The sequence below is a fragment of the Pieris brassicae genome, chromosome 2, assembly GCF_905147105.1.
Source record: "Pieris brassicae chromosome 2, ilPieBrab1.1, whole genome shotgun sequence".
Taxonomy (NCBI): Eukaryota; Metazoa; Arthropoda; class Insecta; order Lepidoptera; family Pieridae; genus Pieris; species Pieris brassicae.
In genome coordinates, this window is record NC_059666.1 from 19316456 (window position 1) to 19344407 (window position 27952).

The window sequence follows — 27952 nt, forward strand, 5'->3', positions numbered from 1 at the left end:
ACCAAAATTATGGCGATTAAACAACTGTATGTTTATAGCACTTGTATCTTAATTTAAAAAAAATTAAATGGCTCTCTCCATAGTGGCTTATCATTAAAAAAAATCAAGGTGGGATCCCGAAAAACGTGATAAAATATAAAAACAAAAGACCTAGTCATTTATGTTTAGTTTTTAAGAGATATTTTTTTGAGATAATTAGACATATATGTAGGTCTAAAAATAAAAATTGGTAAGGTTATAGACACAATAAACATTTCGATTCTTATGAATGTTATAAGGACGTACATGCGTCTGCGCAGTGAGTTCTTGTTTACGGAATTTGAAGAGTAGAACATGGCCGTGGGGCAGTGCCACACATAATCGCCGGGATTCCGCGCAGAGTGCCACCTGCTGGATGCCCAACGGGCTATCCTCCTCGTTCCCGCCCATGCTGCTCGCGCTTCCTGCGCTGCCTGCCCGTCTTTCGAACACTGAAAATGCAAAATTAAGAGACTTGTCAAATCAGGTATTTAAAATGTGTGTATTGTCTTCTTTTTGCGACAAATAATCACACTTATTTGAACGATCCCGACCTTTATATATTCAAAATATATATTTTTTAAATCTTGTATCATATTTTAGAAATGTCCATATTATAAAACTATTTTCCTTAACACCATCGATTCAATTTTTTATTTTTTTTTATTGGCCCGCACGGTTTGTCATTGTGGCCCAGGGTCGTCGATTCTTTAGTGACACTGCAAGTTAAAAAAATATAATGCCAGTGCTTTCGTCATTTGAAAAATAATGTTGACTCACCCTTAGCACATTTTAATTTATATAATATTTGTAAAGTCCCCGCGCTCGCATCCCAAAATTTGACACTGCCGTCCGCGTGTCTGAAATTTTTGGTATTATTATTTTAATGATCATAAAAAGTAAGCGCCTTAAAAAAAACATATCCCTTAGTAAAAACTACAATTATTAGTGTGCCTGTGATTAAGTTTCTTTATGTATATCACCTAATTTTTAATTTTTATCAGTGAAACTTTTTGTGGATATATCCAATGCTTTAATTCTTATGTTTATATTTCTTTTCTGACTTCTACTTTTAGAGATGTATGTGTTTGTTTCCCAAATGAATAAATAAATAAATAAAATAAATAATTATGCTCTTCTATTTCGTCTATAAGTCTTTATTTTGTCTTTATTATAAAATTGTATAATTTATTGCGAGTGTACAAGAAATATAATCACATAAATAACAAAGACGAGTGGACGTACCCAGTGAGTATGATCTCGCTGTAGGAACATGACGCTGGTGACCATTCACCACCGTCTACAGGCCACAATCTTTCGCTGAAGCCAGCTGGCTTCTTATTCCCCTGACGGCCAACCGAGTAGAACGCTGGGATCTATAAATTACAATCACCTCCTTAATTTATTTTATTTTAAGCCTTAAATTATTTCCCGATCCATTAATATCTGGTTATCCTATGTGTTAGTAAATATTTGTAACAGTTAGTATGTATCAGGAACCCTCTCCGGTAAAGGTCTCCTCCAAGGCTTGCCATCTTTCTCTATCACGAGCTATTTGCATCCATTGAGGACCCGAGATTTTTTTGATCGAGCGTAAGGTCTGCCTCTGTACCGTTTCCCTGGTGGGCTTACTACTTTCGTCCACCTGTGATCTGTAAGGCGTGCTACATGTCCCTCCCACTTCCACTCCAGTTTTTTGGCGTGATGTCCTTGCATCATCACCTCCTTGATATAATCATCGAAAAACCAGTGCCGTTACAGTTTAGATATAAATAAATCACAGTTCGCGCTTAGTCTTGGGTTTGAATTCTACCACAAGACTTGCCGGTTTTTTAACAACTTTTCCTTTGTTGTATAAGTAAGTGTTAGGTGGTAATATAGAAGAAGTTTTAGGAGATAATTGTACATTTTTTTTCGATTTCATAAATATCCCATTGTAAAGTACGAAAGAGTAAATATTTTCTTGATTTCAGCAAGTATACCCAGATAGATAGATTCTAATTAAGAAAACACTTTTTAAACGGATTGAAGTTATGTATTATTATTATAAACTTTATTTATATAATTTTAAATTTTCCGACGTTTCGCGTGCAGTACAGCGTGCGTGGTCACGGTGACTGAAGACAAAAGGTGTTGAATGTCAAAAGTATCACAGCTGTAGAGAAAGTTGTGTTATCTGTATTTATTTCCCCGGAGTTGGTATCGACTAAAAGATGACGGGTTTTTGCCGAAATGACTCACGGTGTCCTCTATTTTCGGATTGTTTGTCTTGGGGTTTTAATTTGGATATTATTGGATCACAGCTGCAATCCGTTTAAAAAGTGTTTTCTTAAAGTGCAAAAACCATGTTAACAAAAGACTAGATTCTAATTACCAATGCTGTGTTAAGAAAAGAAGTGATCTGATACTTTCATCACACACAATAATTTGTGTGAAAGAGACTAAAGATTAGTTAAAATAGAAGTATCTGAATTCTTTTAAGGGCTAGATTTATTAGTATAATAGGATTTCCAAAGAAGAGATCTCACCAGGTCCGAGGGGCAGTCGGCGAAATATGAGCAGCAGGTAACCGGGGACTCGTGAATGTCCATAGGATAAGGATTCTCGAAGCAGGGATATCCCGGCGATTGAAGGTCAATTACTACCAAGTCGTTCTGCAGGAGCACCACTATCGCATACGGCTCCTGGTATTCTGAAAAACGATGGATACTCACGTAAAATATGTTATTTGATAAATTATTAATAATATAATACTAACCATATTCATAAAGACGAAATCAGTCTAATTACAAAAAACTAATCAGTACTTAAGTTAAAATTATAGTATATGCCTGATTTAAAAAAATATGTTTGTTTAATGTTTAATTTCAGATTTTTTTGTCTCTTAATGTATATATATATTGTTTATCAATGTCATCTGTTTTGGCTTTGTATATTGTCTAAGTAATTTGTTTTATAATATGTAATATTAGTAATAAATAAATGGGGTTAATACATCGTAATTATAATTATTTACAAGCGCTATTTAGTATTTACTTGTTAAGAATTACGCCTAAAAACAATAATGGGAAAATATTATTGATATTAATTTAATATTGAGTACAAACAAAAAACTCCACGACAAAACTTTATTCTAGTTAAAAACGTTTAAAGGCCTGTATTTATTTAAACAAAATTTTTTGAGATCGAAATTTCATACACTGTACGGTACACGGTAGAAAAGACTGATTTTTTATTATTATTTACAAAAGCCAATGCTTGGCACACTCATACACTGGCACAACTATTAAAAATTATAAAAACTAAAGTAAAAATGATTTCAAAGTGTGTAGATATCCAGATCTAGCTGGTTAAATATATCTATCGCTGATACAAATAATAGATATGCAAAGGCGACATACCGGCGGCGTGTGGGCTTTCACAGAGAGTGACAAAGTCAACAACGCTGTGCTCCATCTCTAGTACTGTGGTTGATTTGCCATTTAAAACCGTGATGCTGTGTGTCCGGCCCGCTTTGTCCGTCGGTAGCCCGCCCGAAAATATCACCAGAGTCTCGCTGTAATGTTATACATACTAGTTAAGCAATATTCAATTAAGATAGTTTTTACACTACGCAGTGTTTATCTTACAACAGACAACAGCCTATGCTTACCCCGTTTTTGAAGTCTTCCATTCCAACCTGTGTATAGGTTTACAGGCTTCTAGTTTACCATCTTTGTTAGCTTTCGCTGGAACAGAATTTTCAAAAATCATTCATAATTAAACAACAACAACATCCATAAACTTGTCACGAAAGTATTATAAGTTGGCATATATAATTTACATTACTAATATGAACTACTCTCCTAAATATTGCAAAACAGTTCATACCATGTGGGTAAGATAGCGAGATAGGTCTGGGTGCTCGTACAGTCCAAGTTGCGAGCGCGCCATCAGCGTGTGCTGTCATGAGTTTGCCGTCATGATGCCAAGCAGCTGCGCGGATAGCATCCCCCGGCATACCCGAGCCTATGTGGCCACGCCACTCTGCAGCACGCGCCCGCAGATCCCAAACCACAACTAAACCGCTTTCGAACGCTATCAGCAACTGGAACATGACGCCGATTCCTTATTGTTATTATTCATTTGTTTAGATATTTCTAAGAATTTCCATACTAAGCATTTATATAAATGTTATAATTAAACATGACATATTATTGATGATTGTTACCTTGCTAGCGTCTAATGGATTGTCTATAATTTCTACTACCGCCCCGGGATGATTAGGTCGAGTTCTGCAAAAGAATTTAAGATAAAAATCAACACTAAAAATGTAAACCAAAAGTTTATTTCAATAATTAGCTTCTGTCGTTTCGCCTTTTTTTTCAACCCAAAATCTCAAATAACAACATAACACAACGAAATCTCGTAAGTGTCTCTATAATAGAGTAGGCGTCGAGTGATAACCGCGTAGCGCCACTTGTTGACAGCAACCGCCCTGTTCTCGCATTATGCCCTTCGCATCCTCTTCTTGAATACCTTATTATATTCTTAGATGACAATTTGCATACCCCTACAGAAAGTCTATATTGATTTGATTAATTTGAAATAAATGTAATATTAATTTTAATTTAGCTTAAAATTTGAATGTTTAAAGACCGCTAAAAGCATAAAGCTTTCATGACATCTAAATATTATATAAACATAATACGGATTTATAATAGTTACTATTTGGTATCTGAGACGACATGAGCAAACTGAAGTGTATTTAGCAGTATTTGAACATACGCCGAGCTCTCTCTCAAACTAATTACAACTGAATAAACGGTCCAAATGAAACTGCCCAACGTTTTATACTCTGGCAAGAATATCATAAACAAATATTTGCTTTGGCATATAAATTACAGCTAAAAATGTGTAATGCTTAATGTATTTAAAACTTTTATTTATAGACCTTTTTACTTTTACTCTATACATGATAATATGAACCTAAAAGAGTTTGTTTGTCGAACTAATCTCGACACTAGTTGTCTAATTAAGTTATATATTTTGTAGTATAAGTCGTAGTTCTATATATACATATACAGATACGTCAACATGTACGTAGTTGATTTCTTGGTTCGTTCACATCAAAGCAATTTTAGAAATATTGTTATGTGGTGATGCAGCGTTGTGGAATTACGACAGTATTGTTCCGTCAAGGGGCCGCCATCTAGTAAACACGCAAATTGATATTTTATGACAAATTTGTAATCTACTCTCATAACGTCACGACCGTAAATATGATTTAATATTTCGAATTAACTACGTGACATCCTCTTCGATATATACAATAGCAATATATAAAATGATAAGTAAACTTGTGAAGAATTATACTTATACATAATAGGTATTAACGTTATACTAGGATTTAAAAAGTCTCTAGCTGGCCACGACTGCTGTAAATAATGTAATAAATTCAAAAATGTCGAGGCTATTTAACTTCTTGATACCACAGGCCTAGTTAATAGATTGAAAACTACAAAATGATTTTGATTAGTCTAGTGCACGGTAGTGGTAAGTGAAAAAATAGAACACAATAACAGAGAGACTTAATAGAGACTGTAAGTGTTATTGGACACTTTCTTATGTTAAATATCCTTATTAGTTAATTATACTCAGAATTATTTATTAGTCTTAGTTAGGCTAAATAAAAAACTTCGTCAGCAAGACATTTAAAAATAGCAAAAAGTAAATTCAGTCGGCTGAATGCCAAGAGACAGAAACCACTATTCACGCGTTAAGCCGTACGCGGTACTTAGCTCGAGTGGGGCTCTAACCAAGTTAGTGTTCAAACCGGAAGTTTACCGGATATTACATATAGCGTCAAGCCTGCCATGGAACGAGTATGACGAAATATTATGGTGGTAATTTATGATGCATTTCAGATATAAAAACCTTTACGTAAGCATAAGCCGTTTGAACCCCGAATACGCACCAATCGATTGGTATGCTATGTATGTACGCAGTCAATACTTAGTGTCAGGCACAGAAGGCGGATTGTTTACAGTTTTTTAAAGTGTTAGCATAATATCTTATAAATTGCATGTCCCAGAACACTTTTAGAATTAAATATTCAATAATTTTCTAAATTATGAAATTTAAACTAAACTTATATAACGATTTTTGTGTATTAAGGTATTAAACATGCTCTATAACGGTTGATCTAGTTATAGGCTTAGCCTTTAATATGGATTAAAGTTATTAACAGAAGTAAAAGAAATTAAAAATGTATGCTGCTAAATACGTATAATAATTATTAATATATTTTGTTGAGATAGATTTCCAATATTTTTAACAATAATTTAAATTGATCATATTGGATGTTGGTTTCTTCATTACGGGAAATCTACCAAAAAAATCATCAGAAAATATATGCGTAAATATAAAGGCTACCTAAAGAAACTCCATATGAAGGAGAATTTGCACAGAGTAGTACGTATTATACTGTACCAATAAATGTTAGACAATGAAACACCGCTATAAATATTAAGCTTTCGCTTATACTGCTCACTTATAGAATCTCTCAACAATGAAACTGTAACAATTGAAGGATTTCTGCGAGGCTTGCGGGTATGTAATAACGAGTTTAATTGTCTGGTCCCGTCCCGTCTGTCCTGCGGCGGGACACAGCATCCAATTAACACTCTTGTTATTCCACAACTAATTGAGTTGCATCAATTTCAAGAGAGCGCTCTGCACGTAATGAGAACGGGAATCAGGTTTTTGAAAATGTATATTCAGACAGAAACGACAAAAAGTCTACTTACTACAAAATAATTATACATACGAATTAATATAACATATACTAATGGGGGTTTGTAAATTAATCAAGTATTTACCGCCGCAATGCTTGGTGCAAATTTAATGAATCTTGTTAGGGACCTAACCGCAGCGTGGTGGGCGGTTTAAACATAATTTTATCAATATTGCGTAATTATGCGATGAGGAATAAAAATATACTTTTAATATTTATATTAAGATTGATACATGGCACTAACGTTTAAAATAAATATTAAATGGGGATGCGATACAGTGTTGGATCAAGTTGTTCGTTTTATGCGTCAAATTCATGGGCTATCTGGTTATAATATAGGACTTGTTGGTACTGGCTGTCCCTCGCTTTATATTTTAATATCTAGTAGTACCTGAAGGGAAATGATACAGGACTGGTAGCGGTGGAAAATTCTGATTTTAGAGGCCAGTACACATTTTTGATCTCAAAGTCAAGAAGATCCTATTTTTAAATAGGAGCCTCCCTATTTTTAAATTAGACAATAACCATAATGCCTAAGTTTTTTCACTAAGTTTAGACTAATAAAACTCAGGTAGAGTTTAGTCTAGAACACTATAGATGATCTATTTATTTGCAAACAAGAAACCTATATCTTCACGTTCAGTGTACTTTTTAAGTTTAGCATTTTAAGTTACGAGTGAACCAAGTAGCGAGATAAGAGCATGTGAAGGCAACGAATGCAAATACCGGTGTTGCATAACCCTTACAATCTAAAAGGCCATAAATATTTAACGTGTAACGCTCGAGTTACATAGCGAGTAGGCTTGCAACTAGGGTTGACCAAGCATATAATTTAAAACTGGTCTCGACGTCATATGAACGTATTATATATTTTATATAATTATGTTTCTTTAAATTCTCATGGCGACACAATTACAATGAGTTGGAACATTAATTATACACGACAGAGATGTGAATTAAGTCTGTAACTATAAAAATACGTAATAAAAATAAAGCATAATTAGAAAATAATAGCGACTACGTTGATAAACAATTTTTTTTCAAGTAATAGATTTTCAGCATTTTTTTTAATACATTTTCAATATAATTTATTTTATAATGACATAAGGTTTGCTATAGCAATAGTAATAACGCCTAAGTTTTACCCTAATAATGGTACTAGAAGTTCAAAAGGTTAAAGTTGCCTAAGACAGTTAAATAGGCGAGATAATTATTGTAAGTATAGGGCGCTACTTGTTGTCATAATTAGGCGCTGTGTAACAAGAGACTTTGTAAGGGATTAATTAGTTAAGAGCTGTAATTTGTTGTGTCTTTAAGATAAGATTTTTTTAAGGTATTTAAACAATTAGGAATCATAAAAATACGTTATTACATTTTTATCAAAAATAGTTGGTGTTAAGGTAATGAGGGTCATAGTCGCATAGACAGCTCATAAATGTTAATGTTTGCTACACAATGTGGGAACAGTTCGGCCACGCAACGCATTATTGAACATTACGTTTTACACTCCGGAAGAGGGCCGCTATCTGTAGCTATTAAACCATTACGCTTAAAACGGCTACGTAGCTGCTACGCCGTAGCGCCGCTCGCGTTCTTTAGAAATGTACAATTTAAAAAGATACACATTTTTTATTTAAGGTGATTTGTTTTACAATTTTAAGACCTTTAGTTATAAATCGTACATGGTACAATTTAATATTGTCTTTTGTTAACATAGCTTTAACACATTAAGAGAATTTCGGTCGGTATAATAAATTTTAAAATTATGTAAATAATTATGAGTTTTTAATAATAATACATAGCTTCAATCCGTTTAAAAAGTGTTTTCTTAATGGTACAATTTGATAATTAAAATGGTATTAGTATTGAGTTAGCTATAAAGTTTGTATTTCCAAAAAGACTAGGTATAACTAAGATAACTGCAATGTGATTAAAATTAAAATGAAAAACCTTAAATTTTGAAAACAAACGTGTCTTAATATTATAGCAAAGTTTTAAGTGTTTAAAGGTTACGAATTCTCTAGAACATCGTTTAGAAGTAATGTAACAACTTTGTATCACATAATGCTGTTAAAAACTGAAACCTGTATGACGTGACCTAAGTAATGGCCTCTAGAGGCTGTGCCACGAGATTGTGGACCTGTTACGAGCTACTATAAACTCTTTAAAAAGCTTCAAACAACATTTCCTAGAAGCCATTTTACGTCGGTTACTTCCGGTTGAAGGCTGTCAGTTATAATTACTTTTTTATTACTCTTCATACTCTACGTTTAATAAAAAGCTTGTTGTCGAAATCTTTCCTTATTTTTTTGATAATAATTAATTTCCAGGGTTTTTAAACTCAAGCTTTGCTACTTGCCAAGTAATCCGTAAACAAGTAATTATCGGAGGTGCCTTGGCAACACAAATACGACTTTAAATATTAGAATTATCTTTGACGCTTTAGTAAAAAGTGCCTTATATTTTTTAGAAAATACTCTTGTATTGTAATTACTCAAGATCATTAATATTTACACTTAAAAATAATATTTGAAAAATTTGTACCATATATTTTATGTATTAAACGTTACAAACAAATAAAGCTATGCACGTTTTCGAGATTTTTGCTATAAATGTACTTCTTGAATTCTGTAATTGCGTACTTGTATTGTTAAATGTAAAGATAAATCGCAGATGACGATGCAAGAGGGTGTAATTAGCTGTGGCTAACGACCACGTCAAATCTTTAGACATCCATTTAATGTACTAATTTATCATTTCTACAGAAAAGTCTTTAGAAAATGTTGATTTCTGACATTCGTATACTACATTATTTATACACTTTAATTTTGCTTCCTTTAAAATAAACATCTAAACATTATAATGAAATTCTGTGGCAAGTAGCAAGACTGACAAAAGACGATACGATGGCATGACGTTTGATTGTGTTTGGTCAATAGTATCTCTAATAGATACGCCGCTACATCCCTGTGACCAAACACAAACAAATAAAACGCGCTGTCATTTCCTCTTTTAAGATTCTTACATCCTATGGAAGAAAGAAAGGCAAACGATGCCTCCATCTCGTTTCTAAGGTTTTGGATCGGAGAACCAGCGGGGTGAGTGTGAGGTGGTGAGTGGTGATACAATTACAACATTTACAACTTACACTTCGATTGCTTTATTCCAGTTAATAACGTAGCCGCTGAGAGCAAACGTCTCAATGTTGACGACATGAACGTTCCCTCGTTCTGTGCCAACATGCATCCATTTTGAAGACAACGGAAGATGTAGACATGTTATCCTGTAATAAAATAATATTAAGGTTTACTAAATAGTGTAATATTATAAATGTAGTATCAAAAACATTTGGTAACTAACGGCTTTGTGTAAGTCACTGGTACTAAGTCAGTTTTAATACACATCATAGTTTATAATATTATTTTAAACCAGCTTTATTTAAGTTGCTAATATTGTTTTGCCTATCGGAATCTATTCCAATATTACCAACATGGACAAGTGAATAACGTCCATGTTATGTAACAAAGATTCAAACGAAGAATAATTGTTACGCCACGGAAGGCATGCCATGTGTTAGGTAAGGTAGTATATAATTTTGCTATAAAAAATTACGATACTATTACGTATATGTTCCACTTCTTTAAACGAAGCGAATGTATTTTACCCATTTTTTTCTTAATATAAAATAAGTTATAATTTAAGTCAGTAGTCAACTTTAGAACTCTAGAGTTCGGAACAAGTTTTTGAACTTATGCAGCATAGTTTAACATTTTTGACTTCCAGATTATTTGAAGTTTCTACTTATAAACAAATATTTTTTTGTAAACTTTGAAGAACCTCTCTTGCTCTTGAATTTGCTGAACATTTTTTTGAATGGGTTTCTTAAACTTGGCTTTGTTGATGAAACATTAAACGTGATATAGCTGGAAACTGAAAACAGTTTATTTTTTCCGGTTTAATCTATTGGAAAGCCATAAAACGTGAAACGCACAGATTTGTCGCTAAATTGAGGATTTGGCTTTAGATCACACATGAGGATACGAAAGTTTATTGTATTTCCCAAAATTCTAAGGGCATATACAACACACTGAAATATATAGTGTGTTGTATCAGGAAAAACCGTAAAAGAATTCATAAATTATTATTTAAAACGTGTATAATAGAAGCTTTAATATAAATATAAATGAACTTAATGGGGACTGACGGCAAGATAATACTTTTTATGACAGGATTATTCTTTCAAATTTAAATAAGTTTTACTCGAAAAGTTGTGAGGCTCTCATCAAATTACTCGGCAACTAATCATAAATTCAATATTTAAAATCTATTCTAGGTTTGTTATGTAAGCTAGCAACTAGGCTTTGTTGATATAACAAAATTTACAAACATAATATTTGTTTCCAAGTAATATGGATAGTAGATATTTTAGTTGTTTGGTGGCTACGTACCGTATTTGTGATAGACACAGACATGATATAAAACTTCAAAGACCGTTACTTAAAGTGACTTTATTAACGACTAATTATCACATAGTAAATTAGTAAAAAATCAAGCTAAACGTTCTTGTTTGAATAAATACCAACAAAATCTCATTTAAAAGTGTAATTATCAGTTGGTGATACAAGCCAATCACGTTCCCACGTGAACAACAAATGAAATTGTTCATTCACAAAAGCCGTTCATTAATCCGCCCGCTTTGTTCTACTGAATTTAAATTGTTAATATGTTTTTGTATGAAAACAATATTTGCACGATAATATTTTTCTAGAATTAGGTGTAAAACCCGTCGGCGATAAAGACAGTTGTTACGGTAATTGTAACTCAGAGTTAACGAACGGATCGCGTGTGTCATATGGCGTCACAGTACGCGTATAATCACAGCAAGCTATTATCCGATAACTGATGTAATCTGTACAAACGATTAGGTTATCGGTTGGCATTAGAAATTAACTTAAATATCTCTGTACTAATGTAGTCTATGTAACGGTAATTAACGTGAGGCCATCAAAGTTAACGATTGATTGTTAATTCACGCAATAGTATTTCTGTAATAAAGGTTTATTCATGGAAGAGAGATTGTTATTATTTAGGAATAGAGGCAAAATAATTTAAAAAAATCTTCGAGGAACTGACGTTTAAAATTCAATAAGATAGATCAATTTGTTAATTTTATAAATATCATCAATAAAAAAGAAAGTATTAACTGAGAACAGTTTCATTGGATTTACTTAGCAGAAAGATTTAAATAATACGCAAGTTTTAATCTATTCATCTTTCAATAACACTTTGAAGGTTTGTAAAATCAAAAACCACGCCACGTGCAGATAAAATTAATTAAAACCGTATAAAGTAATCATTTCTACAAAATGGTTATGAAATAACGTTTCCCAAATTTAGGTTTAACACACGTTCAATTTAGAGTAACCAGGGATTAAATTTGCCATAAAATTTAACGTCTCCCGAAATGTTTTTTTTTTATGTCAGCGCTCTGAAAATACAAAGCAATATATATTTATATACCCTTTCGTATCGTATTATTCCACGTTATTTTAGAGTTTGTTACTGTATAATAATACATGTTATTAAAAAATATATATATAGGTCATGAAAATATTATTTTTTTGTAATAATTTAAAATAAATATTCATATAATAAATATCATATAATTTTTCTGAAACTAATAATAACCATGAATTGTTTTTTTAGATTATTGTAGTGGGGTTGTCTCTATATGTATTATATATTGGTATATATATATATAGTTAATAAAAATACTCATTATTAATACTAAGGGTATTTTTATTAACGTAAGGCTGTAAAATTATGACTTTCAGTTAAAACATTACAAATCTCACTAATGTACAGAAAGCTGGATGCCGTTCAAGGCAATGGCCGAGTAATTACGACCTCGTGGGCCATCGCTGCCTTCTACGTAGTGTGGGGTTGGGGGAGATGTATTGTTACCGTACATGTTAATTATCTATTATACAACACGTATGCAAATGGCGTCAATGAAATCTGCATCGACATAGGTGGAATATCCTATCTAACTTCATACGAATTAGTTCATACTACTGTTACCGGCTCAGTCAAAGAATACAATAAAAACATTTTTTTGTATTTGACTGAGGACTCATCAAACCTATTATTAAGATAAACTATTATTGACACTGCAACCGTATTCATACTATGTAAATAGCTATCAATAGGTTTAAAATAAATATTTGTCATCACGAGCGCTTGTATTTCACTGATACAATATATTTACTTCAAATATAATTTTAATCCCTTTTTGAACATTCATAATTAAAAGCAAGCTACAATTGGCTTCATTACTAAATTTAACGAAGCCAATACAAATCAAAATATATTGAAAATATTATTGCAATGCAAAGTTTATTACCAGTATTCTGAAACTATTTACCAGTGTTTAACATTTTATTATTCATTTAGTGATCGTCTCAGGCATTACTCGCGTACTTTTGCATTTGTATTAGTTTTTTTACTATTTCCCTCATAACGTAAGATATTTTTGGATACGTCGTTAGTGTAAAGATATATCAATAAAGGCTTTCATAATCATAATACTAATAGTAAATGTTACTCGAAAATGACAGCATCTTCAATGTTATGAAGAAAGCGCTACGCGGCCACTATGAGAACTGAAAAGAGTCATAACGATTAACGACTGCAATTAGACTACACCCACGTATACTGGTAAAGTTTGCGTTTATAGAGCAATCTCAAAGAACATGACCAAGCTCGTTTAGATAGTTATACAGGGAGTAAATAGGGGAAATCAGTTCAGAGTCGATGCACTTTTTGACGTTCATAAGTGTACATTGTGTTACCTATATGAATAAATGATTTTTGACTTAGACTTTGACTTTGCACAGTATGGTAATATCTCAGTATCCGTTAACTAATATTTTATAGAGAAAATATTAGTATTTTTGTATGTAATCAATTTCAATATCCGACCATTAAAATGCTACATGATCCTAAGGTAATATAGCAATAATAAAAATAAAAAATAAAAAATCAGCCTTGCAATCAGTTTTGCGAAGCCTGATCGTCAACTAGATACATCATCCATTATGTTCTTTCTTTTTCAGCATAATTAGTGACAATATACTAAGTATGGCGTATTATCGAATACAAATTATCAAGTTTATATATTAAGTGTCTGCAATATCCTTTTCTCCAAACATCACTCTGTTCAACGTGATAAAACTTTAACAGTTAACCATTTAAAAGTTTAGTTTAACAACTTTCTCAATAGCTTGTTTGTACTTTTCACCAACGTTGGACATAATTTTTTCACGTAAACTTTTATGTTATCCTCGAAAAAACATTATTCTACAAGGTTTAATATGGTTTAAAGATATTCATACAAAAAAACACATTTCATAATATTCTAAGCGCCTCAGAGGCATTTGCACCGCGTTTAGAATTTAAAATAGCAACGCAAACTGCAATGAAGATTATAACACGAAAATTCAATCCGTCTTCAATAAACCGATACGTCATATTCCCCGGCGTACAATGGGAAATGCAAAGCTAAGGAATTCACGCTTCTGCGACAATTTTCTATCCACTTAGTTTGAGCACAAAGTTCCAGATAGCCGATGCAGTACACGTTATTTATTGAGACTTGTGCTGTGAAATATCCTTATTTCTATCGACATTGTCAGTCTATGTAGTCCACTATAAAGACTTCTACACTATAAAGAATCTTTATCTTTATAAAATCGGTGAAGGTGCATAAATTTTAGGAACTCTGTTACTAGCAAATGCCTGAAACATCACCTAACTATATTGACATTAGGATATACGACTAAATTACCTTACAAATTTATAATCGCATACAAAATTACTCCCTTGGCCATTTAATACATAATACAAAAATGATAAAGGTCTATTAATTTAAATGAAGCAACATCGATACCGTTTTAATATACATTGTTATTAGTATTGTCTTTGGTTCACATAGCTTTTACAAATTGAAAGAAAACAATTTTTTAACTGGATTAAAGATATTTATATTATTATATACTTTTAATTATTTTTTGTCGATACCAACTCCGGGGAATAAATACAGATAACACAACTTTCTCTACAGCTGTGATACTTTTGACATTCAACACCTTTTGTCTTCAGTCACCGTGACCACGCACGCTGTAAAGCACGCGAAACGTCGAAAAAATTTAATTTTCTAAATAATTATAAGTTTATATAAAAATAGCTTTAATCCGGTTAAAAAAATGTTTTCTTTCAATACATTGTTATTAAAATTACTGTATGAACGGGGTAAAATCGGTTTATAAGCTACAGTTACCGAGGATTTGTGAGGATTCTTTCTATGCTAAGCCTACGTCGGGTATAAAACAGAGGATTGTGGTAAAGCGACGCGGTTTCCGGCGCATAATTAATCGTGCGAAGGGAGGCATAGTCCCTTCGTTTCATCTTTTCATACCACCCCCATTGTCTCTTTAAGCATATAATTTAGATATGACAATTGATGCGTTGCGACTTTACTGCGATAAATTTTTCTCAATTGGCACTAGAGATTATTATTATCTACTTAATATGTATTCAACATTTACTTAGTATAGCAGTAAGATAAGTTTACTCTTATTAATTATTGTTAGTTTAAATAGATGGTCTCTAAAGTGTTGATATTTAATGAGTAGTGTAACTTACGTCAAAATCCCCGAATATATTTTTTTTATATTTTGGTTTGAGTTATCTTATGCTGAAAAATTTATAATAAATATATTTTTTATAAATACAACACTTACCTTTCTCTTTGAAATTTGAGCGATTGAACGCGCTGTGGGGATTTTTGCCGAAATGTCCATAGATGCAGCTGGTCATCGGCGGTGGCGGTGACAAGACCGCCGTCGTTGACCAGAAACTTGGCGTGAAGAACAACGTCCCCGGAGTCGTGACGAACGTGCGCATCCACCCCGGGCCCACCCAGACTGTGTGCTCATCAGGAATAATACCATAGGTTTAGTTTATATACCACAACTATATTTCTATATTTTGACATTTATTTATTTATTTATAGCCGTGCCAACGAGGCCACACATAACAGGATAAAAGAAGTTAGAAATTTTGCAACCAATGTGACCTCGATAGTAGGTACTGACGGCGTTCACATAAATACTTATTGTAACAAATAAGTATTCACAAACAAACAAACAGGATTACAAAACAAAAGACCTCAATCTATAAATGACCTAAAAATTTAATAAACAACTTTTAATATTGTGTTACTAGAGTAAAACACGATTTCCAGTAGGCTCATGTCTTGATGCCTTGAAAGTATAGAGTTCGAAACAGTAATATCGTTTGGCGTCCGTGAAGTTGGCCGGAGAACGTAACAGGAAGATGGCCAATTTCAGGCCCGCGGGTATCCTACACAACACAACATTCGACTGACCTGCCCGTATTGACGGTTTTAATAAAATTCTCTACTTCAACTTCACGCAAACCACACATTGTTCCTTTTATAAATAAAATAGTATGGAATAAGGTCGAACAATGAGGTGCAATTTCCAATACAGTTTATACTGTACGTTGCTGTTTGTTCAAGATCAGACGCTTTGTCCCATACTGTCAACACCAAACATTCGGAACTATTGTTCTTCATTATACTTGGAGAACAATCTAATATACCTTTTTCCTGTTATACAAGCATGATAGGTAATTCCATAAACGATTTCAAATATATTTTACTTTGTACGTTGTTAATTTATGCGTATGTAACCATTATTTTGTGAAGTCAATCCAATAATTAGACGAATATCATATTCGATGAGTAAATTCATCATTCATCGAATTAGCAACTCAAGAGAACTTAAGTTCCCTTTCATTTTATCGTATTAATAATAATTCGAGTATGAATATATTCTACGACCCTTCTTTGAGTTTGAAATTGCGACGACTATTATCAATGTTATACTTTTGTATGTGAAACTCATGATTGTATACAATCATAGATCTATTCGTGCAATCTACAATGTAAATGTAGGAAATCTCTGAGAGATAAATTCAAGCAAATGAATATACCTTTCCCTCGCAATATATTATGAAAATATTTTGTATGTATACAAAATACTCTCTAAAAAGGCTTCCTATCAAGTTAACGTTTATCTAATTGATAAAGGCCCTGGGACTAGTGCTAGACAGGCTTCTTCTTAACATTTCTTTTAAAATAAGTATTGTTTGCCATAGTCATTTTGTATGATGATTTGCTCTTCTCTCGGCCTACACCCTTTGTCTTCTTTGCCGATGAGTAGGGATGTCTACCGATTCAAATTTAATGACGTGGAATAAATGATACCTGTATCTTACATTCCACAATAAACATATTTTATTTTTACTAACACGTGCAATGAAAAGATGGACAAAACTTAAAGCACTTTAAGTATTTATTGCTCCTATTTTTCTGTATTATCTCCATCATTTGGATAACTCGCTTATAAGCGAAAAAATAGCTCAAAGGATTTTTTTTACCTACTAAGAAATTAAACTAAATCTAAGTTAAAAAAGTATTGTTTTAAATAAACAGTTTATAACGCGTTGATCCAAAAAGCAAAATACCTAGAGGTTATTGCTAAATTATTCGAAACTCATATTAACTCGCACGTATACAGATGGTCCCTCAATAAATATAATAACGAACGTTATGAAAACACGTTCAATGTAACCCGAAAGTTTCGTAAACTTATGCACAATATGTTAATTGCATACAATAACGGAATACGTAAAATTATTTCACTAGAATAATAATCATTATAAAATACAATTAAGTGTTTGCAACTGAAAACTTAATAAAATAGTGGTTTTTATAAATTTTCAGTTGAGAATAGATATTTATTAATAGTATTCTCGATACAAAGCCACATATTTACTTGTGGGACCGTCTTCGTAACAGGAATCTAAAGAGTAATGCTACTTAGATTAAGCATTATATTCGTAAGCCCAGCGTCCGCCAGAATCAGGTATTTCATTCGTAAATTATGTCCTTATTCTCCGACATACTTTTGCTTGTATAGATACACACAAGGATGATTAAGGAGACACATCAGAGATCACACGAGATTCATTTTTTAAGTTCTGTGATAAAAATCAATATGTATTATCCGGTACGTAATATGTAACATCACATCTAAAGCATTTTGCTAAAAGTAATAATAAAGACTCATAACCGAGAACATATAAAGACGGGAGATTGATAATTCATATTCCGATCATTAAAATAATTTAAAGCTCGGAGATGGCGTCAAATGTCGGGTCGTAAAAGCTCTCAACGTTACTGCGTCGCACATTTATTTCGCAGTATCTCTTTGTAATGTACTGATTTTGTTGCTGAGTATAACTGATACATATTGTGATATATATATAAATATATATATAGATATAAATATGATACTAAAAAAAAGAAAACATAAAGTTTTGTATTTATTTTTCACATTCATATATTCCACTAATGCCATTATGTGTGGCAGAATATGCGAACTTTCGATCTTATTTTTGTACCATATTCTTGCAATAAATAAATAAAAATGTAGAGATAAGATATCAAGACAAGAAGTAAAGGAAGAAAGGAAGAACTCTTGCACGGGGGGCTGACGAGCTTAAAGTAGTTAGTGGGGGAGATTGGGAGAAAAATGCCCAAGATAGACAGAGACGAAGGCAGAGGAAGCCTCTACTATAAGAGGTCCTAAAAGAAATATAATTATTTTTGTATAAAATTTTAAGTGTGTATATTTAAAACTGTATATGTTTCGTAAATGAGGATGTATATTATTATTCAACTACAATCACAGCTAAGGAAATCCAAGAAAAACCAATCTAATTATGCGACTCCTTAATTAAAAAGTCATGTCAAGACAACCTAAGCTGGCGGCGAACGTTGACACCGGTCTGATACGTGCCTAAGAGTGTGTTGGCTCACTCATAGTACATTATGCCGTCCTGCGTTCTTCATTCGACAAATTCCAGCTTCAGTTGTGGTATTGTCGTGGAAATATTATTGTTTATTTAATAATGAATGATGTACATAATTACTAATATTTAAATCTTATATATAACGTATTCTTGTTTATTGGAATGAATTTAATTGTAATTTTCAATTCAACGAGATAGCCTTCTAACACGGACCTTAGTACAGAGGCAGAGACAAAAGAAAGAGCATTTCTCAAGACTAAAGCATAAAAATTTATTTAGAAATAAATATTAGTATCTAAGATTTGTATTTAAGCCACATAAATATATCTCAATCGGTTTTAAGACTGTTTTGACACTTAGATCACACTGCTATCAATGAATGGCAATATGACAAGATGCATAGTTAGTGGCGCGATGCCAGAGGAGTAGTGAGCGCTGATTTAGTACGCGGAAAGTGGAACGGAGATAGCTACTTCCGGCACAGCCTTAGCTGTACCGGAATCTATGTGAATAGGCTGAAAATATATTTCGAATATTTTACTGATATATAAATCAAAGGTATTTAAGCCATTTTGAATAAAAGTACTTACATATCCCGCCTATAAATAAATTAAAAGGCTATTAATTATAATCTTAACTAAAATGAAAAATAATATCTCCGCTGTAGTTGTTGGTTTATTATGTCAAATCATTTAAAGAAAACACCTTTAACATAATAAACTTCGATAAACATTTTATACGTTACGCTACGTTCAGGCGTTGTGTCGCATAAATTAAAAAAAAAGAAATCTCATTCTTTAATATAAAACTAACTAATTTCATAATCGTTTCATTCTCAAGTGACAATTCACATTCAATTAGTTAAATGGCGAGAGAATGAATCATTTATGATGACTGGATTAATTTTATTTCTCGGTAATTAATAACGGCCTACGTAATTTTATCTCACTTTTTAAAAGATTTATTTCAATAGCAGTACGATTAACTTTTTAACTTTTTTTAACATAATTTTAACATCATGAATTTATTCTTATAATAAGTGATATTTTCCACCATAGAAGATGTGGGGAATTTTTGAAGATGCGGGAAGACTCTGATTTTGTTGAAGCAGTAATTTAAAATATTATTAATTATTTGCTGTTTCAAATGTTAAATTTTAGTTTTCTTTAGGTTACATTTTTATTTACATTATTATTAGAATGTTGGAACGACATTTCTATAAAGTAAAAAAAATCACTTCAAATCCTCTGAATGATTACATTTTTCTAGTTAAAAGAGACATCGATAAAGACTCGTATTAGAGGAAGATTTATTTGTATATTTTATATAAGTAAAAGTTTTACATCTTACCAAAGTTTTCTCCAACATCTGTACGCTTCGACCATTTAGCTTTCCTATTTCCACACGAATGAAGTCGAGCGGGCAATAGCAATAAAGTAATATTTTTATTATACTATTTCAAATAGTAAAAAGTTGGGACGTTGCGAGTTGTGGGATGGTTAATGGCAGAGAAATTGTAATTGCGTCGTTGGGAATTAATGTGATAAAGCATGTACGAGTATCTGATTCTAATTATTTTTATAACCACGCAAGAGCTTAGTTTGTGACTTGATGTTTTAAGTCAACGATTAATTTTACGTATTTTTTATCTGATTAAAATACTAGCGACATAACGAATTCAAACGCATTTTATATAGAACACTTCAATATTTTTATACAGGTCAAGAGATCAATAGATAGATTTTCAATAGATACTCGTAGCACTTGTGCTACGAGAATCTGTAGATATACTGTAGCAGTTGGTATCTTGCAAATACGTATGAAGAAATAGTTTTATTTATTTATTTATATTATTTAATAAAATACTGTAGATAAAAACAGGTAGGTAACATACATTATTAGGTAAACTTGGGCGGCCTTATTGCTAACAAGCAATCTCTTTCAGGACGCCCTATTCGCCATTGGATTTGTAAGGGAGTCTAAGTCTTAGTGCTAAGTCTCAAAGAAACATGTTCTTATTAAAAAAATATATAGAGCGGACAAGCAGCAGGCTCGCCTAATGTTAAGTGATACCGTCGCCGCCCATGGACACTCTCAATGCCCTGACCTATGACTCTAAGTGTCAAAGTAAACTAACTGTTTAAAAAAAGAATATAACTGAATATTACAATATAAATATTTAGATAAAACGAATTAATGGAAGGTGCTTAATGCTCACTCAAAAAATGGATAGGCCGAGTCCCTCCGCCCGTCACTCAGATTTCACCCACCCATCAATTTAACTTTGCAAAATTAATTATACCATTAGCAATACAGATATTTAACAAACGTTAAGTTTTGATTAATTTACGGATAAAGGTATTATTTCAATGTTTTGTTACTCTAATATCATTTATGTAATAAACAAGAATTCTTTAAGTTATGTATGTATTTTTATTTGAAAAGTCACAGCAAATTTACACCCATATATAACAAACTAGTTACATGTTTTTACAAATACTTCAGATTAACCATTAAATGTTGTGATTACTTTGGATATGTATTTACTTGCTTAAGTTATATAAACGACCCATATTTAAGATTAACTATAAAATTGTATACTTATGCGAGGATGGGTTTTAAATACTCATCCATACTCATCAGTAATATGCCATGGACTAAATTCGAGAAAAGGTTGAGATTAACAGAGAGTTCATTGTCCAAGTATGTACTCGCGAACGTTCTGAACAGCTGTTGCCGAGGACAACTGTGATATTGCTTACATGAAACTGATAACATTAATAACAATGTAATAATCGAATTCGAGGTCACGGGGTGGACATTACGTTATCTATATACATGTTTTTTTAACAAGACTGTGCATTGGTTCTGTTACATTGTATTACAATATTTACACTTGTTTTTCAATATTTTGGTTTTTTCTCTTTGCAAAAAAACAATACATAATACAATTAAATAAAACTTAAAGTTACATATACGTATAGGGATAAGAAAACCGGGGCAAATTTTTACTTAATAAACAATTTAAAACTATAAGCATCGCTCATTTAGAGATCATCGCTCTTTATGTGAAACAAAGAAAATTCATTCATTTCAAGAAGAAATTTCAAAATGTATGTTTAAAAAAACATCTAGCATTAGAATGGTAAACATCTGTTTCCAGTAATTGTTTGTTTAAGCAAAATAATACATTTTAATTGTATAAACATTTTTATCAAATAATCCCAATAAAAAGGTGACATTAATTATTATCAAATTAAGTATATTGCAACAAGAGCGGTACAGTTATGAAATAAATTGCGCTTTATAATTTTAAATAAAAATTCAAATACGATTTAATGCACATAACATCTATTCGTAATTGTTGACGGCAAATCTTTTGCCTTTTTTCAACCATAAATTTTTTATATCAAAAAAAAATTATATCCAGTTTTCGTAACCACTTCAACAGACAGAACTTCCAGAGAGTTGGTTGCACTGTGCCGGAACCGAATAAATAATATATATTGAATTTACTTTGACATTATATATTCATTTGAGAATAAACATTTCAATATATATTAAATATAGTTTTTCCTTGCAATTAAACTCATATGAAGAAAACACTTTTTACAGGGATTGAAGCTATGTATTATTATTATAAACTTATAATTATTTACATCATTTTAAATCTATATTAACAAAAGACAATACTATAAACTCATAGATATAATTTTTTTAATGCTTTTTTATAAATATACTAATGACAATATATAACCAATATAGTTAATGATTTATCAGTACGTTTTATGAAATTTGTTTTTTTTTCTTTAGCTTCAACTTAGGACAACCAAATAAGTGAATTTTGAAGCCCGGTATATAATTGCTGCTATCGTAACACTGCACCCGAATGTACTGAACATTGTTTTTAATTTTCAGCTAAAACAATGCACTTGTAGTCATTACTAATGTCTAATAATTAAGGTCACACAGATGACGATAATATGCAATATATCATATATCACGCCCTTTGAACGCATAGACATTTTTAACCGACTTCATTCGAGGAGGTTTTGAAACAAGGTTTTCATTATTGGCGTATGTTTAAGCATAGCTATTCCATCCGAAGACTGATCTGGATCATCGAAGTGATTTGCCTCTGCATACGATTGATCCAGTAGAAGCAAAAGTGAGGCCAAGTTACGGAGTTCATACCCCTTTTATTTAAAACTTTTAAGTGCATTTTTGAGTGACATTTTTATGAAGTTATTCACTATATTATTATTAATTATTCCTGTGTCCATCCGTGCGAAGGGGAATAGAAATGATATGTAGCTTAGTGTAGTATATCGACTTATTTCAAACGTATTGAATATGATAAGTTTTATCTATTTGTGATAAGGGTTGATAAACAAAACATTGAAGAGCTACGAGCTTTCGCTATACAAAATAAATGTTTGGACTTGTGTTTACGACCTCAAACAAACTTTGACAACTTTGTTAGCTATCAATCATCAGAAATCTGTAATTAAGTTAACAAAGTAATTTGTGCACAATCTCGATGTAGCTAATATAAATGATTTCCTTCGGCAATTTAATTCGTTATTCTGATATTTGTAATAATTTAAGTTAAGTTCTAGCTCATATTAAAATGTCTTATCATTATCAGCATATCAGATATAATACTAAGAATGTTTCTATTTTTTACTACCTGACCTGATTGACCTATAAATATTGAATATGAATTAGTATAAGTAATAAAAAAATATATTATATATAAACTTAGCTTTTATATTATATCTATCTCGAACCTAATTCGCTGTTTTGCTGATAGGTTTTTTTTAATTTTCTATTTTCATCTACTTTACCAAAAATGTCTGTTAATTTTATTTTGTATATGCTTTAAGTGTATTATTTAATTTTGATTTTGAAACACTTATGTTTACTTCAATTGCAATACATTTTAGATGAATGATTTTGAAAAATATGCAGTATATCTAGTACTATGTATGATGTGGTAAACTTTAATAAATAAATATATTTATTTTGTAAATCGCTGACAACTGTCAGTCACGTAAAATTAATAAAGTCGTTAAGTTTTCTAAACTTTTTAACGTTTCGCTAAACTTCCTTTAATCCTTCTTCTGACTAAAATAAACACAACAAAAAATAATAAGCGAAATAGTTCCATCCGTTCACGCGTGATGCAACGGGGAATATACATTCATTTTTATATACAAATTATACATATATGTATAATATTAATTTAGTATCTGTTAACAGATACTGTTGTATAAGAAGCAAGACCAAAATTATTGACTTCGTCATTAAATCCATATTAGCAATAGTAAAGGATACATCCTAAGGTTTCCGCTCTTGTCGCCAATTGCAAGCAGCTTTTGTATAGGGTCCCAGGCCAGCGCCGTCGGCGAGAAGGGGAATCCATGACGAAAAGTCTGTGGACAACGAAATGCTTACAGTTTAATTCATAGAACTTAATTGATAAATAATATTTATAATAATATGCTAAATAATATATTTTTAGCTTAAGTCTTAATATAGCACGATAATTTAATATTTGAATAATTTTAAACTGAAATAACTTCACACTCTCGAACCCCGTAAAACTCAAGAATAGAGTCCAAGAATCGTATTGCATTTTAAAAGACATACCGGTAACTCTTAGGTAGAAAAATATGCACCCGACAGTATCACCTTGGGAGCACATTTTTTATTATGTTAGCATCACCTGCCAACAATATCAACCGGTCAGAGGTTATCAAGAGAGAGTGAATACAGAAATTATAAATAAAAAACAAAAAAATAGTATAAATGGCTTGTCTTGGACCATTGTGGCATAGTCGGCAGGAACAGGCAGCAGCATGAGGTTCTTGGTGTTAGCGACTTTGGTCGCTGCAGCGGCAGCTTCCGCACTTAAAGATACCAACTACAGGGATTTCGTTATCGGCAAAGATACCTTAGGTACGTAATTTATAAAACTTATTAAACATTTAAAAGCTTTTTAAATTAAAAACAAAACTAATATTTCAAAAGATAATAATTGGATAAATGGTGTATAAAAATCTATTAGTATATAAAAATACTAGATTCATTTAAAATAAATATTTGTACATTAACATGTCTTTATCAAGTGTAGTGTAATTTTAAATGTATTTAGGGCGGTGTGAATAAAAACAAGTCTAATAATATTGCTTTTTATTTTCAGTAAACGTCGATATCAAAACTAAGGAAATCTACTGCTGGAAGCTCTTGAATCACATTCTGCAACCTACAGTCTACGATGACATCCGTGAAGTAGCCCGGGACTTTGTGCTTGAAGATAACTTCGACAAATTCTTGGTCAGTACTTTTATGTTATATTTTATCTTACTTAAATAACCTTCAAAGGAATGGAGCATATCAATCATTTGAATGTGGAGTAAACCTTGGTTTCAAAAAAGTTAAAATATATTCTTAAAAAAATATCACATCGGTTTTGGTTAGTTGTATTTCTAATAGATTTTGCTTATCTACGTGGTAACAGTTTCACGTTATAACCACAAATCTCTCGTTACTACGTACCTCAAGATACTATGTTGTTATTAACATAAGACATGACAATTAACGTAAGAAAATAAAATCTAATTTTTGTTTATAGAAAGACGATGTCATCAAACGCTTCATTGAAGTATACAAAATGGGTATGCTCCCGCGTGGTGAGATCTTTGTGCATACCAACACGCTCCACATGGACCAAGCAATCGTCACCTTCCGCATGCTCTATTTCGCTAAGGACTTCGATACATTCATCAGAACAGCTTGCTTCCTTAGAGAACGCATCAACGGTGGTATGTTCGTTTACGCTTTGACTTGCGCAGTCTTCCACCGCCAGGACTGCCGCGGCATCGTTCTTCCTGCTCCATATGAAATCTACCCCTACTTCTTCGTAGACAGCCATATCATTAATAAAGCTTCAATGTTGAAAATGTCCAAGGCTGCAACTGATCCAGCTATCTTCAACTACTATGGCATCAAAGTTACAGACAAGAATCTATTAGTGATTGACTGGCGTAAAGGAGTAAGAACGACACTCACCAAGGATGATCGTTTGTCATACTTCACTGAGGACATTGACTTAAATACTTACATGTACTACTTGCATATGAGCTACCCCTACTGGATGGTCAAGGATACATACAACCTACAAAAAGAGCGTCGTGGAGAGATTAGCATGTATGCTTACAAGCAGCTACTGGCCCGTTACAGGCTTGAACGTTTAACCAACAGGATGTGCAACATTGACATGATTAAATTCGACGATGAACACAACGTAGGCTACTGGCCGAAGATCCGTCTTCATACTGGTGATGAGATGCCAGTCCGTCCGAACAACGTCAAGCTGGTTAACAGGCACAACCTAAAGGAAAGAATGTACGTGGACGACATTGAGAGGATGATCCGTGATGGAATCACAACAGGCAAGATCGAAAAAGTACGTATTATTCATTTTTTTTAAAAACTGAGAATTTTCGCACACATTTCTTTTTGCATTAAATTTAGTTTAAAAAAATTCAAATTCAAATTTATATGATTGCAGCGCGATGGTACAGTTATCCAGTTGAAGAAAGCCGAGGACTTCGAGAACCTCGCAAGAATGCTTCTGGGCGGTTTGGGTGTCGTTGATGATGACGCCAAGGTCATTCACGTTGTGCACCTCTTTAGAAGGCTTCTATCTTACGGAACCTACAACTTTGAGAAGTATGTTTATGAAAATTTAACTTTTACTTTAAGCATTATATAATGGAGTTAAGCTAATTTAAGTGTCCTCACGAACATTAAAATTCATAATACTCATGTCATAAATAATTTCATATTGATAATTGATAATGGTAATTGTTCTTGCTATAATCAGCCGATATTATAGTCTAGCCGTAGTAGTATAGCCGATAATAAGTAAATATTAATAATATTTTTGATTATAGGTACACATACATTCCCACTGCTTTGGACATGTACACTACCTGTCTGCGAGACCCACTTTTCTGGAGAGTAATGAAGAGAATTACAGAGCACGCTGATCTGTTCAAATTGTACTTGCCTAAGTACACAAGAAATGAACTAGATTTCCCCGGCGTCAGAGTAGACCGCATCACCACAGACAAACTAGTAACCTTTATGGATGAGTACGATCTTGATATAACCAACGCGCTTTACCTCGATGAAACCGAAATCCAGAAGAAGAAATCTGACATGACATTCGTCGCTCGCATGCGCCGTCTCAATCACCATCCATTCAAGGTAACATTCGATGTCGAATCAGAGAAAACAGTTGACGCCGTCGTGAGAGTGTTCTTAGGACCCAAATACGACTGTATGGGTCGTCTCCTAAACTTCAACGACAAACGTCATGACATGCTCGAAATTGACAGCTTCCTGTACAAACTTCAGACTGGTAAGAACACAATCGTCCGCAACTCAATAGAAATGCACGGAGTTATCGGAGACAGGGAATGGACGCGCCGTTACTTCGAAAACTCAGCCGACACCACAGGAGCGTATGAGAAGATAGTCGACAGCTACTGGTACAAGACACGCATAGGATTCCCACACAGACTTCTCTTACCTCGCGGTACTGTTGGCGGTTTTGAAATGCAGATGTTCGTAATTGTAACTCCAGTACGCACTGGTATGTTGCTACCAACCGTTGATATCAATGTCATGAAGGACCGTCACGCTTGCCGATGGACCGTATGCTTTGACACAATGCCGCTGGGATTCCCCTTCGACAGAAAAATCGATATGACCGACTTCTTTACTACAAACATGAAGTTCACAGACATTAAGATCTTCTACAAGGACATGAGTACATCCAACTCTGTAAAAGATATGGATACGTCTGACATGATCATGAAACGCGACGACCTCACCTACTACGACAAAGACATGTTGATGAAATGGACCTACAAGGACGTCATGATGATGAGCGCCGACAAGATGATGAGAATGTAAGGGGACTAATTCCTTTACTTATTTCATGAATAAATGGTTACCTATATATCAAAATTAAATGGCAGTTAATATCCCTTCTAGTCTCTTTTCTTCACCTCTTATTGATTTTAATGAAATCTATTATGTAATAACTTGGGCAGACTATAAAATATTCAGCATCTACCCGAAAACTTTCAGTACGGTTGATAAAAAACATCTTTGCAACGATTT

At 32.6% G+C, this 27952-nt stretch overlaps 2 protein-coding genes across 8 annotated transcripts in view; one reads left to right on the top strand and one right to left on the bottom strand.

The window, feature by feature from the left end:
• LOC123719942 (syntaxin-binding protein 5) overlaps window positions 1–27952 on the bottom strand; it is a 127464-nt gene that overhangs the window by 13381 nt on the left and 86131 nt on the right. For all 7 annotated transcript variants that reach the window (XM_045676275.1, XM_045676281.1, XM_045676280.1 and 4 more), the window contains exons 2-12: window positions 24092–24189; window positions 15595–15777; window positions 9942–10076; window positions 4229–4292; window positions 3889–4105; window positions 3671–3746; window positions 3420–3574; window positions 2547–2710; window positions 1264–1394; window positions 799–878; window positions 286–470 (exon numbers count right to left, since the gene is read on the bottom strand). In XM_045676275.1, coding sequence (XP_045532231.1) covers window positions 286–470; window positions 799–878; window positions 1264–1394; window positions 2547–2710; window positions 3420–3574; window positions 3671–3746; window positions 3889–4105; window positions 4229–4292; window positions 9942–10076; window positions 15595–15777; window positions 24092–24189 — 1488 coding nt within the window. The remainder of the gene's footprint in view (window positions 1–285; window positions 471–798; window positions 879–1263; window positions 1395–2546; window positions 2711–3419; window positions 3575–3670; window positions 3747–3888; window positions 4106–4228; window positions 4293–9941; window positions 10077–15594; window positions 15778–24091; window positions 24190–27952) is intronic.
• LOC123719943 (basic juvenile hormone-suppressible protein 1-like) lies at window positions 24597–27816 on the top strand. The gene is made up of 5 exons (XM_045676282.1): window positions 24597–24715; window positions 24960–25093; window positions 25392–26225; window positions 26331–26491; window positions 26716–27816. The coding sequence occupies exons 1-5, from the start codon at window positions 24616–24618 to the stop codon at window positions 27740–27742; spliced, it is 2256 nt and encodes a 751-aa protein (XP_045532238.1). The 5' UTR covers window positions 24597–24615; the 3' UTR covers window positions 27743–27816.